Source organism: Hippopotamus amphibius, chromosome 13, assembly GCF_030028045.1.
Source record: "Hippopotamus amphibius kiboko isolate mHipAmp2 chromosome 13, mHipAmp2.hap2, whole genome shotgun sequence".
Classification (NCBI taxonomy): Eukaryota; Metazoa; Chordata; class Mammalia; order Artiodactyla; family Hippopotamidae; genus Hippopotamus; species Hippopotamus amphibius.
This window is the reverse complement of record NC_080198.1, coordinates 34385213-34402161: the sequence shown is the minus strand read 5'-3', so window position 1 is coordinate 34402161 and position 16949 is coordinate 34385213. Positions and strand designations below refer to the sequence as shown.

Below are 16949 nucleotides of genomic sequence, written 5' to 3'. Positions count from 1 at the left end.
AGTCCCTAGCCGTGGGGATCCTGTGAGCCTGTTCTGTGCTCCTCTGTCAGGCTGGACCAGCCCAGCTCCCATCTGGAGGGGCTGCCTGTCTGGTTTTGTCTCTCTTCCCCAGGATAGGAACTCCTCGAGCTGAGATTGTGCCCAGGGGTTAGCACAGAGCCCAGCACAACTTAGTGGGGTGAATAAAGTGCCAGGCACTCTGGGTATTGACCAAACTTGATTTCTAAATTCACATACGGAGGGTTTTGGGTTTTTGTTTGTTTTTGGTTTTGGTGGTTTTTTATTTTTTTTATGACAAAGTCATTTTTTTTTCTCCTAATAATTTCTCTCTCTAGATGTTTGGGAAAGTTGCCATGCGAGATAACAACCAGATCAACAGGAACAACAATTTCCAGACCTTTCCCCAGGCGGTGCTGCTGCTCTTCAGGTGACTGAGTCCAGCCTAGAGCGAGTCTCTCTGGCTCTGGGCTCCAGGAGCAGGGGACCTGTGTGCTTAAGGCAGTTGGCCATGGTGGCCTTTTGAATTTGCTTGTTTTGTGTTCTTAAACAGTCACAGTAGCATTTTAGTCACAGAGGAATTTTGTTCGACTGTGGTTGTTCAGATTGCAACTGGCTTAAGGTTTTCCCCTTGGGAGCGAGGAGGTCTACAGAGCCACCGAGAAGGTGTAGGGTGTATGCGTACACATGGGCGCGTGCGCTTAAACAACCAGGAAGATGAACATTTAGCGGAAATATAGAGGCCTTCTGCAGTTAATGGGGAGCATCCTAAGATGTGCACGTTCAGACTTTATGGGATTGTTTTTAACTCCATTTAATAGCTTTGTGAACAAAGTGCCTTAAAGTGAAAGAACTTTCTAGAAACCATACAAGCAATTCCTGATGACTCTTGTGACTGGAGAGCAACTTCTTTGCAAGTTAGTTTCCAGTTCTTTGCTTTCAACAGAACTGAATGGGGATCTAATCCAGTTGTCAGATGTTAGGTCGTTAAAAATAATAATCATTTAAAAATTGTAATTTAAGTGTAATTTAAAGGAGAGAAGACAACAAAACAAACATCCCTTTATATGAAAAAAATGGATGTGCTTGTATCCAATGATTGATACACATCAAAGGGAATTGCAGCAGGGCCTCCACTTTGATATAAGTTGCATTTAAAAATAAGTAAGAATTTCAATTTAGGAATTTTCACTAAATCGAACTGGCTGGGGACTTCCCTGGCAGTCCAGTGGTTAAGACTTTGCCTTTCAGTGAGGGGCGTGGGGGTTCAGTCTCTGGTTGGGGAGCTAAGCTCCCACATGAGTCACAACCAAAAAACAAATACATAAAACAGAAGCAATATTGTAACAAATTCAATAAAGACCTCAAGATGGTCCACATCAAAAAAAAAAACTTTAAAAGAAAACCAGATTACAACTAACTGCTGAACAATCATCGACAGAAAGACACTGAAACTCACCAAAAAAGACATCCCACCTCCAGAGACAAGGGAGAAGCCGCAATGAGATGGTAGGAGGGGTGCAATCGTGTTAAAATCAAATCCCATAAATGCTGGGTGGGTGACTCACAAACTGGAGAACAGTGACACCACAGAAGTCCACCCACTAAAGTGAGGGTTCTGAGCCCCACATCAGGCTTCCCAGCCTGGGAGTCCAGCAACGGGAGGAGGAATCCCCAGAGAATCAGACCCTGAAAGCCAGTAGGATTTGATTGCAGGACCTCCACAGGACTGGGGGAAACAGAGACTCCACTCTTGGAGGGCACACAAAAAAATGTGCTCACCAGGACCCAGGGGGAAGGAGCAGTGACCCTATAGGAGACTGAACCAGACCTACCTGCTGGTGTTGGAGGGTTGCCTGCCAAGGCGGGGGGCAGCTGTGGCTCACCGAGGAGGCAGAGGCACTGGCAGCAGGGGTTTTGGAAAGTACTTATTGGCGTGAGCCCTCCCAGATTTCCGCCATTAGCCCCACCAAAGAGCCTGTGGGCTCCAGCACTAGGTGGCCTCAGGCCAAACAACCAACAAGGTGTGAACACAGCCCTACCCATTAGCAGACAAGCAGATTAAAGTTTTACTGAGCTCCGCCCACCCAGCCCTACCCACCATCAGTCCCTCCCATGAGGAAGCATGCACAAGCCTCCTAGATAGCTTCCTCCACAAGAGGGCAGACAGCAGTATCAAGCAGTATCAGCAGTATTTCGTCTTGTGGAACTGAAAAGCACAGCCACAGAAAGATAGAGAAAATGAAAAAGCAGAGGACTTTGTACCAGATAAAGGGACAGGATAAAGCCCCAGAAAAACAACTAAATGAAGAGGAGATAGGCACCCTTTCAGAAAAAGAATTCAGAATAATGATAGTGAAAATGATCCAGGACTTTGAAAAAAGACTGGATGCAAAGATCGAAAAGTTTACCAAAGACCTAAAAGAATTAAAGAGCAAACAAACAGAGATATGCAACACAATAACTGAAATTAAAAATCACTAAAAGGAAGCAATAGCAGATTAACGGAGGCAGAAGGGCAAATAAGTGACCTGGAAGACAGAATGGTGATCATCACTGATGCAGAAAAGAATAAAGAAAAAAGAATGAAAAGAGCTGAAGACAGCCTAAGAGACCTCTGGGACAATGTTAAACACACCAACATTCGCATTATAGGGGTCCCAAAAGGAGACGAGGGAGAGAAGGGACCTGAGAAAATATTGGAAGAGATTATAGTTGAAAACTTCCCTAACATGGGAAAGGAAATAGCTACCCAAGTCCAGGAAGCACAGAGAGTCCCAGGCAGGATAAACCCAAAGGGAAACACGCCAAGACATATAGTAGTCAAGCTGACAAAAATTAAAGACAGAGAAATGTTATTAAAAGCAACAAGGGAAAAACGACAAATAACATACAAGGGAACTCCCATAAGGCTGACAGCTGATTTCTCAGCAGAAACTCTGCAAGCCAGAAAGGGGTGGCATGATATATTTCAAGTGATGGAAGGGAAGAACCTACAGCCAAGAATACTCTACCCAGCAGGGATCTCATTCAGATTCAATGGAGAAATCAAAAGCTTTACAGACAAGCAAGAGCTAAGAGAATTCAGCACCACCAAACCAGCCCTACAACAAATGCTAAAGAAACTTCTCTAGGCGGGAAACAGAAGAGAAGAGAAGGACCTACAAAAACAAAAACAAAACAATTAAGAAAATGGTAATAGGAACATACATATTGATAATTACCTTGAATGTGAATGGACTAAATGCACCAACCAGAAGACACAGAGTGGCTGAAGGGATACAAAAACAAGACCCGTACATATGCTGTCTCGAAGAGACCCACTTCAGACCTAGGCACACATACAGACTGAAAGTGAGGGGATGGAAAAAGATATTCCATGTAAATGAAAATCAAAAGAAAGCTGGAGTAGCAATACTCCTATTAGATAAAATAGACTTTAAAATAAAAAATGTTATAAGAGACAAGAAAGGACATTACATAAAGATCAAGGGATCCATCCAAGAAGAGGAGATAACAATTATAAATATATATGCACCCAATATAGGAGCACCTCCATACATAAGGCAAATGCTAAAAACTATGGAAGAGGAAATGCAAGGCAGAAATAGAGACACCGATGTAGAGAACAAACACATGGACACCAAGTGGGGAAAGCGGGGAGAGTTGGGGTGGGGGGGATGAATTGGGAGATTGGGATACCAAATTGTACACTCTAAATATATGCTGTTTATTGTCTGTTAACTGTATCTCAATAAAAGTTCTTAAGAAAAATGGCAAAAAAAGAAGAAGAAGAAAACCAAACTGGCTTTTCCCCAAAATTACTTAGGTTTTCCTCTAATTAAATTTTTTTTCTTAAAATTTCTGAAAGGTCTAAGCCTCAAATGTCGTCTTCCTTTCTCTGCTTAATCCTACGAAGGTGTGCGACGGGGGAGGCCTGGCAGGAAATCATGCTGGCCTGCCTCCCGGGGAAGCTGTGTGACCCGGAGTCCGATTACAACCCCGGGGAGGAGTACACATGTGGGAGCAACTTCGCCATCATTTATTTCATCAGTTTTTACATGCTCTGCGCATTTCTGGTAAGTGATCAGAATAGCCACGACCCCCCACCCCCCCAAACACGATGGACAGATATTCATGTCGCATGTGGGATTCAGACCAATGATGTTGCCCCATCCGGTAGCTGTGGGGTATTTAATGCTGACGGGCACTCCGGACTCCACTGGGCAGTGAAGGTTTTTGCTGAAGGAGGCCTGTGTTCCAGCACCTTTGTTGTGAGCAGGGGCTGGGTGCTCACGAACAGGCTTCAGCAGCCGGGCTGCTGGTTCCTTTATAAAAAAATCTCAAAGCCACTGCACAGAGCCATGACTTAAGAGTGTGAGTTACTTGGTGGCACATTATAAAAGCGCCCTGTGTAGCAAAAGGTCAGACAGTACATGTCCCCCTGCTGTCCCCTAGCACTACACCAAAACTGTTTTGGAAAGCTGGAAGCCTGCCTTTTTCTTAAACCTTCTCCAGAATGAAAGATTTTCAGCCTCTCTAGGAGAAGTGGTTCGTGTCTTATGCCCCTTACAATTGGGAAGCACTCAGTAGGGTTGAACCCAGCTCACCCCACTACAGCTGAAACTCCCTCTCGATTGGCCTTCACAGATCATCAACCTGTTTGTGGCTGTCATCATGGACAATTTCGATTATCTGACCCGGGACTGGTCTATTCTGGGGCCTCACCATTTAGATGAATTCAAAAGAATATGGTCCGAATATGACCCCGAGGCAAAGTAGGTTGAAAAGAATTCCATCTGGCTTGTGTGGGCTGTTTCTGGATGTTGGCTGTGCTCTTTGTGGAAGGTGGGATGGACCGAAAGCCTAGGCCGGCTGGTGCTGCCCTGCACCTCATGCCGTACTTTGTCTCCAGGGGAAGGATCAAGCACCTGGACGTGGTCACTCTGCTCCGCCGCATCCAGCCTCCCCTGGGGTTCGGGAAATTGTGTCCACACAGGGTAGCCTGCAAGGTAAGTGTCCTGTTGGCGTGTCTGATGGCCTCTCTTGCAGGGACTCCATGCTTTAGTTTACAAACACTTTAGTAAGTGATGTTCTACGGAGCCTGCTGTCACGCGCTGGGGATGCCGAGGTGAATGACATGTGGTTCCTGTCCTTGAGGAGTTCTCAGATGTGTAACTCTTAGGTCACCCTGTCAGCTAATGATAAGAGTAGGAAGGGAATTATGTAATTTGTCACTAGGTAGAAGGAGAGGATGGTGACCTTTGCATTCAGGTCCAGCAGAGAGAAGTAGGAGTTTGTCAGAGCAGGATGGGCATTGCAGAAAGGAAGCCCAGAGAGCCCAGACGTGGAGGCAGGAGAACAGGGAGTTGCTGGTGTGGCTGGAACACAAGAGAAGGTGGCAGAAGGCCTCAGGCCCAAGCTAAGTGTAGCTGCGAGGAGCTTTCTATGCTATGCTGAGTCCCATGGGAGAAACATGAGTTGACATCCATTCTAGAAAGTTGACTCTTGGCAACGGAGAAGTGAACTGGGGACAGGAGAACACCTGGGAGAGCTGTTGCATTATCTCACTGTGAAGTACCAATAGCCAGAGGGAGGGCAGAGGAAGTGGGCATGGAGGGGAGGGGATGGCTCAGGGCAGTGGCCGCCAACCTTTTTGGCACCAGGGACCAGTTTTGTGGAAGACAGTTTTTCCACGGAGTTGGGGGGATGGTTTTGGGATGATTCAAGCGTGTCACATTTATTTGTGCACTAGGTTTCTATTATTACATTATAATATATGGTGGAATAATTATACAACTCACCATAATGCAGAATCAGTGGGAGCCCTGAGCTTGTTTTCCTGCAACTAGATCCTATCTGCAACTAGGTCCTATCTGCAACTAGGTCCTATCTGCAACTAGATCCTATCTGCAACTAGGTCCTATCTGCAACTAGATCCTATCTGCAACTAGGTCCTATCTGCAACTAGATCCTATCTGCAACTAGGTCCTATCTGGGGGGTGATGGGAGACAGTGATACCCAAAATGTGTTGCTTATGTCCAGTCTACTCCATAATCTCATTTTGGTTGCTGTCACTGCATAAAACCCTGATTCACAAAGATAGGATGTTGGAAATGGAAGCAGGCTTTTCAGTGCTTTTGTGGCAATCTCAGGATATCCCGCCTTGACTTTAATCCAGAACGTATGGAGATTTGAAGTGGTCTCAAACATACTTTTAAGGCCACTGTCATTTGTGATCTCAAGCAGTTGATCCTCTTCTAGCACGGACAAAGTCAGTTCACCTGGCTTATTCACAGATGGGTCGTGGATCCATTCCTTCCCGGTGCAGGGGTCTTTTGTGGTTGAGAAGTAATGCTCGAACTCATTTGAAAGCTGAGATAGGTGATCACGCACCAGCTGGGAGAAAGAAGGCCCTGGCTCAGTCTCTTTCAAAATCTCTGCTAATGTTTGAAACCTGTGAAAAATCCCAATGTTCACTCGTTGCCCCCATAGTTCCAGTTTGGCTCTGAATGCTGCCACTTTATCTGTTGACGTGAACACAGTTGTCGTTCTCCCCTGAAGTGACAGATTGAATTCGTTGAGCAGCTTGACTATGTCACACAAGTAAGCAAGTTTTGCGACCCATTCTGTGTCACTGAACTGTGCTGCCGGTGGTGACTGTTTTTCTAAAAGAAATCTCTGGAGCGGCTCTCATAACTCAAAAACTGGCCAGTGATCTACCTTTAGAAAGCCGTCTCACTTCTGTGTATAAGAGAAGACATGTGTGGTCTGCATCCGTCTCCTCATAATGCTGCGTGAACAGACGTGAGTTAAGGGCGTGTACTTTGATGTGGTTGAAAATTTTAATCACATCCTGCAAACCATTGCTAAGTTCAGGTGACATTTTTCAGCTAACCAGCATTTCTCTATGCATGACACAGTGCATAGACTCACATTCAGAAGTGACCTCTTTAACCTGAGAAGTGAAATCAGAAAGCCGTCCAGTCACGGCAGCCGCTCGGTCTCATGCATGTACCGACACAAAATGACCAGGTTTCCTGACATGTAATCATTCAAAGACTTGAATGGTTCTGCAGCTGTGGTGTTGGTTAGCAACGAAAGTACACATAACATATCCTCGTGCACATCCTCCTAAAAAATATATCACACAAAAACAAGCATTGTTGCCTTGTCAACATAGGTAAACTCATCGACATGGGTTGGGTACCATGATGACTCATTAATCCTCTCTAAAATTGTGCCTCAGTACCCTCTGCTATTTCATCAGTTCGCCTAGTTATGGTGCTAGCTAAAGGAGGAACACTTGCCACCTTTTGAACTTCAGCCTCTCCTAAAAGTTCACAAAATGTCCTTAGCAGGCAGGATCAACTCTTCACCAATAGTAAAGGGCTTCTTAGCTTCAGCAATGCAGTTAGCCACTAAGAATGATGCTCTCACTGCAGACACATCTGATGACGTGGTGGCCCTCAATAATTGCCTCTGTTCTTCGTGTTCATGTTTTTTTCTTTTGAAAAACTCCAGAGGCTTGTCTTTTAATGCAGCGTGCTTGGTCTCCATGTGGCAAAGCAGTTTTGAAAGTTTCATGGCTTCGTTGAATAGCCGGTCGCCACATATTATGCAAAGTGGGCTTGGAGAAAGTGAATCACCTGTTGCAGTGAACCCATAATTTAAGTAGGACTCTTGGTATTTTCTTTTAAATGCAGCTTTCTTTTCATTGACATTCTTAGAGTCTTCTGCTGTCTCATCATTGGGTCTTTCCCCCTTTTCAAAGAAGCTTTCCAGTGATGTTTGTTTTTTACTCATTTTGGCTAGGGTTAGCTTGTGGGTTTACCAAAACTGTGACCGAGACAAGTGCGTAGTGTGGGAAAGAGGCGTGGGCGGAAGTGATCAATAAAATGATGGGCGGGCCACACGCGGACTGAAATAAGTGTCGGATTCTGACGTAAAGCCTGCCACCAGATGCAGCTGTGCAAACTGAAGTACATCAACTCACTTGCCACTGTAAAGCCTGCCACCAGATGCAGCTGTACAATTGAAGTACATCAACTCACTTGCCACTGTAAAGCCTGCCACCAGATGCAGGTTAATTGTCACTTGCCATAAACTGATAGGGTTTTGATATGTCTGCAGGCAGTTGATTTATTATGGTCTCTGTGCAGTCAGACCTCTCTGCTAACGATAATCTGTATTTGCAGCCGCTCCCCAGCCCTAGCATCACCGCCTCAGCTCCACCTCAGATCATCAGGCATTAGATTCTCATAAGGAGCCTGCAACCTAGATCCCTCGCAGGCGCAGCTCACAGCAGGGTTCTCCCTCCTCTGAGAATCTAATGCCACCGCTGACCTGACAGCAGGCGGAGCTCTGGCGGTAACGTGAGCGATGGGGAGCAGCTGTAAATATCGGTGAAGCTGCACTCGGCCGCCCACCACTCACCTCCTGCTGTGCAGCCTGGTACCAGTCCATGGCCTGGGGGTTGGGGACCCCTGGCTTAGGGATCTACTTAGGGAGTAGAATAGAGAGGACTTGGTGGCCTGGACATTTCCTCGCTTGTGTGATGGTGCACACGGTGACGAGCCCCTCTGCTGCTGGAGCTCCCTTCCTGGTGAGCCTGCATCCAGTGGTGGCCTCTCAGGGATGGCCTCCCAGGGTGACGTCTCGGGGTGGATTCAGTGGCCTCCCACGGAAACCGTACTCCTCCTCGGATGGGACTTGAACCTGTCTGCACCTCAGGTTGAGACCCAAACCCACAATCCCTGACTTAGGAGGGGACTTGAACCCACTGTCTCTACAGCTCACCTGGTGTCAGGACTTACTGAAACTCGGGGTATTTTGTCTTGCTGCAGAAAGAATTCAGCAGGAGGCAAAGCGACAGGCAAAGAGTGAGTTTAGTAGTGTGGGATGCTTGTGAGAGACACAGGCCGGTGGGCAAGGGAGTGACGCCCCAAGAACAAAGAGGGCTACGTTTTTATAATCAAAGAAGAAGAGGGAGGGGAGAAGATCACCTTCCTCCTCGTTTTTGGGTAGACATCAAGGCTTGTATCCTTAGTTCCTCTTCTAGTCCTTGATGGTCTATCTAGGACCGTCATGGTGCTATTTAAATCACATGTATGTTAGCAAAAGGGTAGTAACATACCTAAAGCACGGTAATTCCTCTCAGGTTGCGGTATAATATCCCCTTTCACCTAGTTTCTTTCCCCTTTCCCCTGCATTCCTGTCTTGGCTACTCTTCATGGACAATTAACTCCCTGACCTCATGTAACAAGATTCAGACCCCATATATATTGTACTTTAACTACATATGTAGGTTGTTGCTTGGTTACTGGATTCTTTTTTCCTTTAAGGCTTTTTATTTTTTCAGTTTATTTTTTGGCTGCGTCGGGCCTTAGTTGTGGCATGTGGGAATCTTTCGTTGTGGCATGCAGGCTCTTCGTTGTGGTGCATGGGTTTCTCTCTAGTTGTGGCGTGCAGGCTCCAGAGTGCGTGGGCTCTGAAGCTGTGGCATGCGGGTTCTCTAGATGTGGTGCGTGGGCTTAGTTGCCCCGCGGCACGTGGGATCCTGTTTCCCCGACTAGGGATCGAATTGGCATCCCCTGCATTGCAAGACGGATTCCTAACCACTGGTCCACAAGGGAAGTCCCTGGATCCTTTTCTTGAATGGTCTCCCACTGCTTAAACAGTCTCCCAAACTCCTTTAGAATTCAGTGTCTTTAATCCCCTAGTGGTTTTTTTAAGCTAACTATTTAATTATCCTACTCTATCCCTATCACCACCTCACCCCATTCCTGAAGTTTTCACATCAGACCATGCTCTCTGCAAGCTCTCATCAAGATTTGTTTACCTTCCATAGAACTCACATTGAACCACCTTGAGTCAGCTATAGCAAAAGAAAAGGATCCCCCTTTCTAAAGGGGAAATGCAAAATTTGTTTGTTGAAACTCTGCCCTGTGGGAATCCAGCTAGTCTGTGCAGCAGTTGCTCCGCTCTTCACATGGATATGAAGGGATTCAGGGTCAGGGGGTCACCTCCTCCCCCACAGGGGTGCTGGGTAGCTCTAGACAGAACCCACAGTAAAGAGTGGAGTCTACAGTGTATTTCAGGCTTTTAGAGAAATTTGAGCCAAACTCACTTTTCCCTGCCCTGGAAGTCCGGAAAGCTCCATCATCAAGTCCTTGAGGTTCTTGCCCAGGTCTCTGCTTCTCCTCATCCTGGACTCTGGACGTAGGCACGGAGAATAAGCTACAGATACTGACATTTTTCCATAAGTTTCCCAGTACCGGCCTCTTTTCTGCTTTCCAAGAACAAGATGGGTTCTGGCTCATGGCTATTGTTCTGTGTTTGCGTTTCCACACCCTTTTATGTAAAGGATCTAAGTGTCCTTTAAGCCCAAAGGAGTCCATTTTGCTGATTCAGGAGCTTGCCAGGAAAAGCAAGTGAACGTGCAGGCTCTGCTAGGACTAGGAATTGAGGTGGGAGGAATCATGCGTACACGAGATTTTAGTCTACTCATAGGGAGGAGGAAAAGGTTTTAAAAGCTTTCTCTTGGGACACCTTGTCAGCCAAAAGTAAGAAACTTGAAACTATTAGCAGTCCTAAGTACCACTGTTTTTTTGTTTATTTGTTTGTTTAGCACTTACCACGTGCCAGGCGCCCGGCTGGAATCTTAGTGTCCGTTACCTCCTTTTTTTTTTTTTCTTTATTGTAATATAATTGCTTTACACTCTTGTACCACTTTTTGAGGTACACCAAAGTCATGTTACCTCCTTTAACCCTTGCACAGCCCTTAGCTGTGGGCATGGCATCTGCATTACCTGGAGCCAGAGTGAGTGTCACTCACCCAAGTCCTCTCCAGCTCTCACTGCTGGTATTACAGAGGCAGAGAGAGAAAAGAGAAGCAGGACATGGGAATCCAGCTCTGAAAGACCAAACAGTTGCAGGAACCACGTGGACTCATACAAAAGACTCCGCAGTGGTCTCACTAGGGCAGGCAGAGTCTTTGAACGACACTCCCTGCATTAGGAAAAGTAACGGACCCCGTTGGTTGAGGACCTTTGTCCCAGCTCTGTGCCTGGCTCATCGTACCTGGTGCATCATTTTACCCCCACATAGCCTTAAGGATAAGCCCAGAGGGGAGGCCTGACCCCGAGACACAGGGAGAGCTGGTTAATGAAAAAGAGAGGAATGCGTGAACAGTAGGGGGACTAAGAAACAAAACGCATCACCTGAGCGCCAGCCTTTGTGCTTCGTGACTCAATCTTTGTCATCTCAGAGCGCCTCCGATGGTAGGTGACCCTCAAATGGCTGCTAAGTTGACTCGAGGGTGGATTGGAAAGGAGATGAGGGAAAAAGAATAGACGTGGGAAAGGGCTGCGGCTGTCATCAGTCGCTTGTGTTCTATTAAGGGACTTTGCTTTCTATTTCCAGAGACTGGTTGCCATGAACATGCCACTCAACAGTGATGGGACGGTCATGTTTAATGCAACTCTATTTGCTTTGGTTCGAACGGCTCTTAAAATCAAGACGGAAGGTGAGCCCCCCCTAGAAGCGGGACAGGTGGGAGAAGAGGAAGGGCAGGCCGTATCCCACCTTGATTCCCGTCTGGGCCTCTTCTTGTCAAAGCGGGGAGGCCCCCCGGGAGGGCCGGGGCGGTGAGTGGAATGAGCCCCCTGGCTGGGCCTGCCTCCCTCAACCCTTCTCTCCTCCCTTCATGCTTCACCTTGTCCCGGAGGGTCGGGTGGTGACTCGTGCCGCCAGCAGCCCCGGCGAGAACAGAGGGGCATTGCTGGGCAAAAGAAACAAGTCTTGTTCTCCCTCTCTTGCTTTTTGAATTCAGGGAACCTGGAACAAGCTAATGAAGAACTCCGAGCTGTGATCAAGAAAATCTGGAAGAAAACCAGCATGAAACTACTTGACCAAGTTGTCCCTCCAGCTGGTGGTCAGTGCAATTAATTTCCTGCGTAGTTCTTGGCCAGCACATTGGTTTCAATGCTAGTCTCCAGGCAGCCCAGCGTGGTTGCAGAGGCCAACAGCTAAAGGCCCTTCAGCCGTTGGTGTAATGATTTGGGGTAACATGAAGACCATTCCAGACAAAGGAGAGGCTTCAGTGAGAAGGAAGCTAAGACCCAGATGGCAAAAGCAGGGGTTCTCCTGTGGGTGGAGGGACTAATGTTAGAACACGCTTGCTGCCTCAGCACCAAACGCCTGCAGTTTTTTCCCTAAGATGAACTATTACATTTAAAACTAGTTTCCATATATCCTTCAACATATTGTTGAAAACTTCTCACACACACAAAAATAGCTTTCAGAAAATGGTGTGTTTGAAACGTTCTTATTAAGACTGGATCTACTACCATAATTACCGAAAACGTCCCTTTGATTAGAATTTAGAGTGGAGACAGAACTAACAGGCATGCTTATTTCCTTTTGTTGTTTATCATAAAATAACTGACTAAACTTTTCTCAGATTTATATATATATTATACGCATATATATATAAAATACAGATACTGTTTTTCCATTTTTATTTAAGTACACATGGACTTACAAGTGGAGGTGGTTGTGTTTTGACTTTTATTTTCGAGTTTTAAAGGTGCAGGATCCGTTTGCTCAGTGCCCGGATGCCCTGGGCACATTAGAAATGTCTGGTGTGTTTTTTGACCAACTGAAATTTGATGGTGTCACTGCTTCCACAGCCTCCAGCTCAGGCTGGCTTAGGTCTGGAAGCTGACTCGGAAAGCCTGGGCTAGGACGGTGGCCTCTCCCTTTGAGAAAGTGACTACCTCTGGCTCTTGCGGGCAGAGGGAGCAGCATGCTGGCGAGCTCTGCTCCCCGGCGTGAATCCAAAAGCAGTATGAGCTTTTGTTGCTAGAGGGAGCCACCCAGAGCTGACGGGGCCACCGGCTCAAAGCTGGGAAAGATGGCCCACAAAGAAATGATAAAGGGAAAGTGCGCAAAGCAAAACACCGAAAGAACAAAACAAAGGCGAAAACCTCCCACCTAGGGAGAGAACCCTGGCTCGCCTCAGGAGAACGGATACTGCACATTTAAAACAACTCTTTGGTTTTCGTTCTTTTCTTTTAGCTGCACACCCAGGTGCTCGCATGGCTGAGATGAATTGCTTTTTCAAATCGTGGTAACCTTGTGCTTGAGCTTTTTCTGCAGCCTCCATTCCTTTCAAGTCTCAGTCTTTCAGAATATTCTGAAGCAATTCTGTTTTAGGGTGGTGGCATGGAATCAGAGTTATCTCTTGCCAGCTGTATTCCCCTACATGTTTCTCACGATGCAGATGCATGCTTCAGAATAGCGGGCCACGCCTGTCCGGGGGAAGCTTCCTCACATGCCGTACCCCCCCACCCCAACCTCCCGTCTTGAAACGCCGCCCTCCTTACAACCCAGTCTCTACGTCAGTGCCCATCCCAGCAAGGCTCACCTGGAAAGAGTCATTCGCATTACTGTGAAACTTCCTTTCTTTTCATTTCACCAGATAAAAAAGTCCAGAATTTGGCTCCCTTCCTTTGAAAAACTGATCAGCTTTGAGCCCTACTAGGCTTCTCATTAAGGCTACGGAGTCTTGCACTTTCTTGGCCCAATAGTAGGCCCTGGTTTTCTCTCCGTATTTCTTAGCATGGATGGGGGGGTCAGGATGACAAGGGTTAATCTCTTCCAGAATGGTAGCAAGACCACTGAGAAAACTGGGAAGGAAACGGTGCCCTCAGTAGGGGATGGAATGCTCCAGAAGTTCCGTGGCCTGGGTCGTGGATGTGCCGAGGGTAGGGCTTATCCAGGTCGAATCTCAAATGAGTGCTCTTGTCACCGAATTTCCAAAGGTGGTGACTTCAGGCTTTGGTGAACAGACTCTGGTTGAGTTGAAGGGCAGGGTTGTAGCAGGTACCTCCACGCTTTGCCTCTTTGTTTTTCCTCTTTGACCTTCCCGTAGACCAGTGGGTCCCAGCCTTTCCCGCACCGGGGAGCACTTAGAAAAAGAGAACGTGTTTATGACCCTCAGGGCCAGCGGATGGGTAGCTCCCACGGCTGAGGGGCTCGGTGTCCCGCCCACTATACCCTGGTCAGAGGGCAGAAAACCGAGCCAGGCCAGCCCTGCACTGGGACTGGGGGATGTGGGGCACTCGGGGCCCCCGACAGCCGTGGGGACAGAGCAGAGTAGGTGCCCATCTTAGAAGGCTTTGCCGGCACAGGGGTGATGTGAGGCAACCCCCAGGCCATCAGGAGCTTGAGGAGGCGATACTCAGGAACGTGCCTGGAACCCAGGCCGGAATTCCAGGCTCTCGTGGTGCCTTTGGCCGCGAGGACAGCCTGTCCGCTCTCTCCGTGCTGAGCTGTCTCATTTCCCATCTGGATCTTGCTTGTGTCCTCACCTCCACTCTTGAGTCTCCTGCTGTTTCATGGACCTTCCCCCCCGTCCTTTAGAAGTCCCTTGTCATTGGGCCTTCGCCCCTGGACCTGGATCTTTGGCTCCTTCGCCCTGGAGAGCGCTCAGAGCTGTCCCCATCGTTCTCTGCAGTCCTGAGCCCAAACAGCCTCACTACACTCACACTTCTTCCTTCCTTTTCTGTCCTGCTGTAGCTTTGACTTTTCCTGTTCTTAAGGCTCTTCCTGAGCCCAGTCTCAGTAGCTCAGCATCTCAGTACAGAAGGCCAAGTGGCCCTTGAGAGGCACTGCCCTGCAGAACCCTAGGTGAGCACCTCTGCCCTTGAGCTACCTCTTGGGCAGAAATACGATCCGCCCTCTTCACTGAGTCCACCGTCTCCCAGGTTCTGGGCCAGGGAGAGCCAAGACCCTCCCAAAGGAGCCCCCTTGGCCCCTCTAAGCTAGCAGCATATAGACTGAAGGAGAGAAAGGTTAATCCTGCTTTTGCTGGAAGCATCCCAGTGCAGGATGACGTGGGCCTTCTGTGAATGCACCCAGTGTTTTTCATGGGAGCCCACAGAGAAGACTGGAAACCCTGGCCTGCAGAGGCTGGCTGTGCCCTGGGATTCTCGGGCTGCAGTTGGTTCACCTCCTGCATGTAGCCCGGCGGGGAGGTAGACTTGTACTCTGGGAGAGGCAATCCCAAAGGAGCAGGTGGCCCTTGTGGATGGAGCCAGGCCATCCCTCAGGGAGGTGGTGGGGTGGAGGAGGAGAGCCCAGGCCCCAGGGGGCCCGCATCCCAACTCACCTGGCCCAGGGCCAGTCACGGAACCTCTGCCCCTCCCCTTTCCCCTTCCTGCCTCTGGACAGTGTGTTGTTAGACCATTTGGACCAGCCCAAGGCAGATGAGGGACCTGGTTTCACATCTCCCCATAGCCCTAGGTTCACTTGGGTGGCCCCTATGTGCTCCAGCACTTGCCCAGCTTGGGTTTAGAAGGAATGCAACACAATTCTCAAAGCTGACCACCCCCAGGCATCTTCTCACATAGTAACACTGAGTAGCTTCTGACAAAAAAGGTGGGGTCGGGGACCGCCCAGAGTGGCCCAGCAGTGTCCAGACAGGAATACCCTCTTCATGGCATGAAAATGCAGCCCACGCAGGAGGGTCCCCCCCCCCGTGTCATGCTCTACGATCCATTTCAATGGATGCCACTGTTGGCGGGTTGTCAAATAAGTAGCTCTGAGGACTCACAGTCACCCGCCCAGGGTGCTCTGCGGGCCTCTCCTCCCATAAGCCTCACAGCTTCTCCTCCGAGAGGCTTAGGCCTGTTGATGGGTGAGAACACGAGCCCAGAGACGCCGTGCCCCCCACCCCAGATTACACGTGAGCTGCAAGGGCAGCCTGGCCCCACGTGGAGCTGTGCTGAAGCCTAAGGGCCGCAGCCATTCCTTATCCCAGCCTCTGCAGGCCGCGGGCAGGGGCCCCGGCCCCATGGCGGGCGGGGGCTCCTGCCTGGGGCCCCGGGCAGATGTGAGGGTGAGCCCCTGGGGAGGGCAGGGCGCTTTCCCGGGACACAGCCAGGGCCGCTGTTCTGCCTCATGCATCACCTTTGGTCACGTTCAGCGGAGTCCCAGCTCCCCAGCCACACACGGTGGGGTTGTTTGTGAACAAAGCAGAAATAAGTCAGCTCAACTCTGAGGTTCGTTGGAGCTGTCACTTACAGTATCGAAAACAAGCCGTTCTGAATCACAAACCGAGAAATGACATCTGGAGGCTATTGGCAGAGAATTAAGGGGGCACGTTAAAATCTGGGTCTGCAGTCACTTTTCAGAAATGTCTCTCCTTCCGAGCTTGTCTGTCACCTTTCTGAGGTCTCTATCTTTATCTCCAGGCATTGGGATTTGGATGGCTAATTGTCCTTGGTGTTCCATGGTAATTATACATGCAAATCCCTATGCACAGGGGTGAAAATATGACCCGTGAAGCCTTTTTCTGTTTTGTAATTTTTATTTTGAGTCAATAACCAAGACGGCACTTCGTAGTGACTAATACGCTGCTCTATTTAACTCATGACAAGTATATTATTTTCTGCAATTTTGAGTATCAGTTTGTTTAACTGACTCTAATTTTGAGCCTTAACTGCTTTGCACAACTTTGCTTTTCGCTAGATTTAGTCTCCTGTGTCCTAAGCCGAGAGCTCAGTGCCTCCTGCCCTGCCCTGCCCTGCCCTGTCCTGCCCCACCCCCGCCCCAGCCAGAAGCAAGTGTTTAGGCCCTTGGTGCAAATGTGCTGATTCGGGAGAGCTCTGTCTGGTCTCTCCGTTTAGATGATGAGGTAACCGTGGGGAAGTTCTATGCCACTTTCCTGATACAGGACTACTTTAGGAAATTCAAGAAACGGAAAGAACAAGGACTGGTGGGAAAATATCCTGCGAAGAACAGCACAGTTGCCCTACAGGTGAATTGTTGTTTTGTCTTTTTCTCTTTTCACTAACAATTTTACGAGCTTATTTGAAACACTAGAGAGCTGACTATTCATGGTTGAGCAGTACCACCAGGATTTTGTTTAAACTGAGACACTGCA

At 48.3% G+C, this 16949-nt stretch overlaps 1 protein-coding gene across 6 annotated transcripts in view; it reads left to right on the top strand.

Annotated features, from left to right (window-relative positions):
• The window catches only part of CACNA1D (calcium voltage-gated channel subunit alpha1 D), a 309818-nt gene that overhangs the window by 268757 nt on the left and 24112 nt on the right, over positions 1-16949 (top strand). For all 6 annotated transcript variants that reach the window (XM_057705786.1, XM_057705785.1, XM_057705783.1 and 3 more), the window contains 7 exons: positions 336-427; positions 3917-4076; positions 4648-4775; positions 4913-5009; positions 11423-11525; positions 11832-11933; positions 16693-16823. In XM_057705786.1, the coding sequence (XP_057561769.1) occupies positions 336-427; positions 3917-4076; positions 4648-4775; positions 4913-5009; positions 11423-11525; positions 11832-11933; positions 16693-16823 (813 nt within the window). The remainder of the gene's footprint in view (positions 1-335; positions 428-3916; positions 4077-4647; positions 4776-4912; positions 5010-11422; positions 11526-11831; positions 11934-16692; positions 16824-16949) is intronic.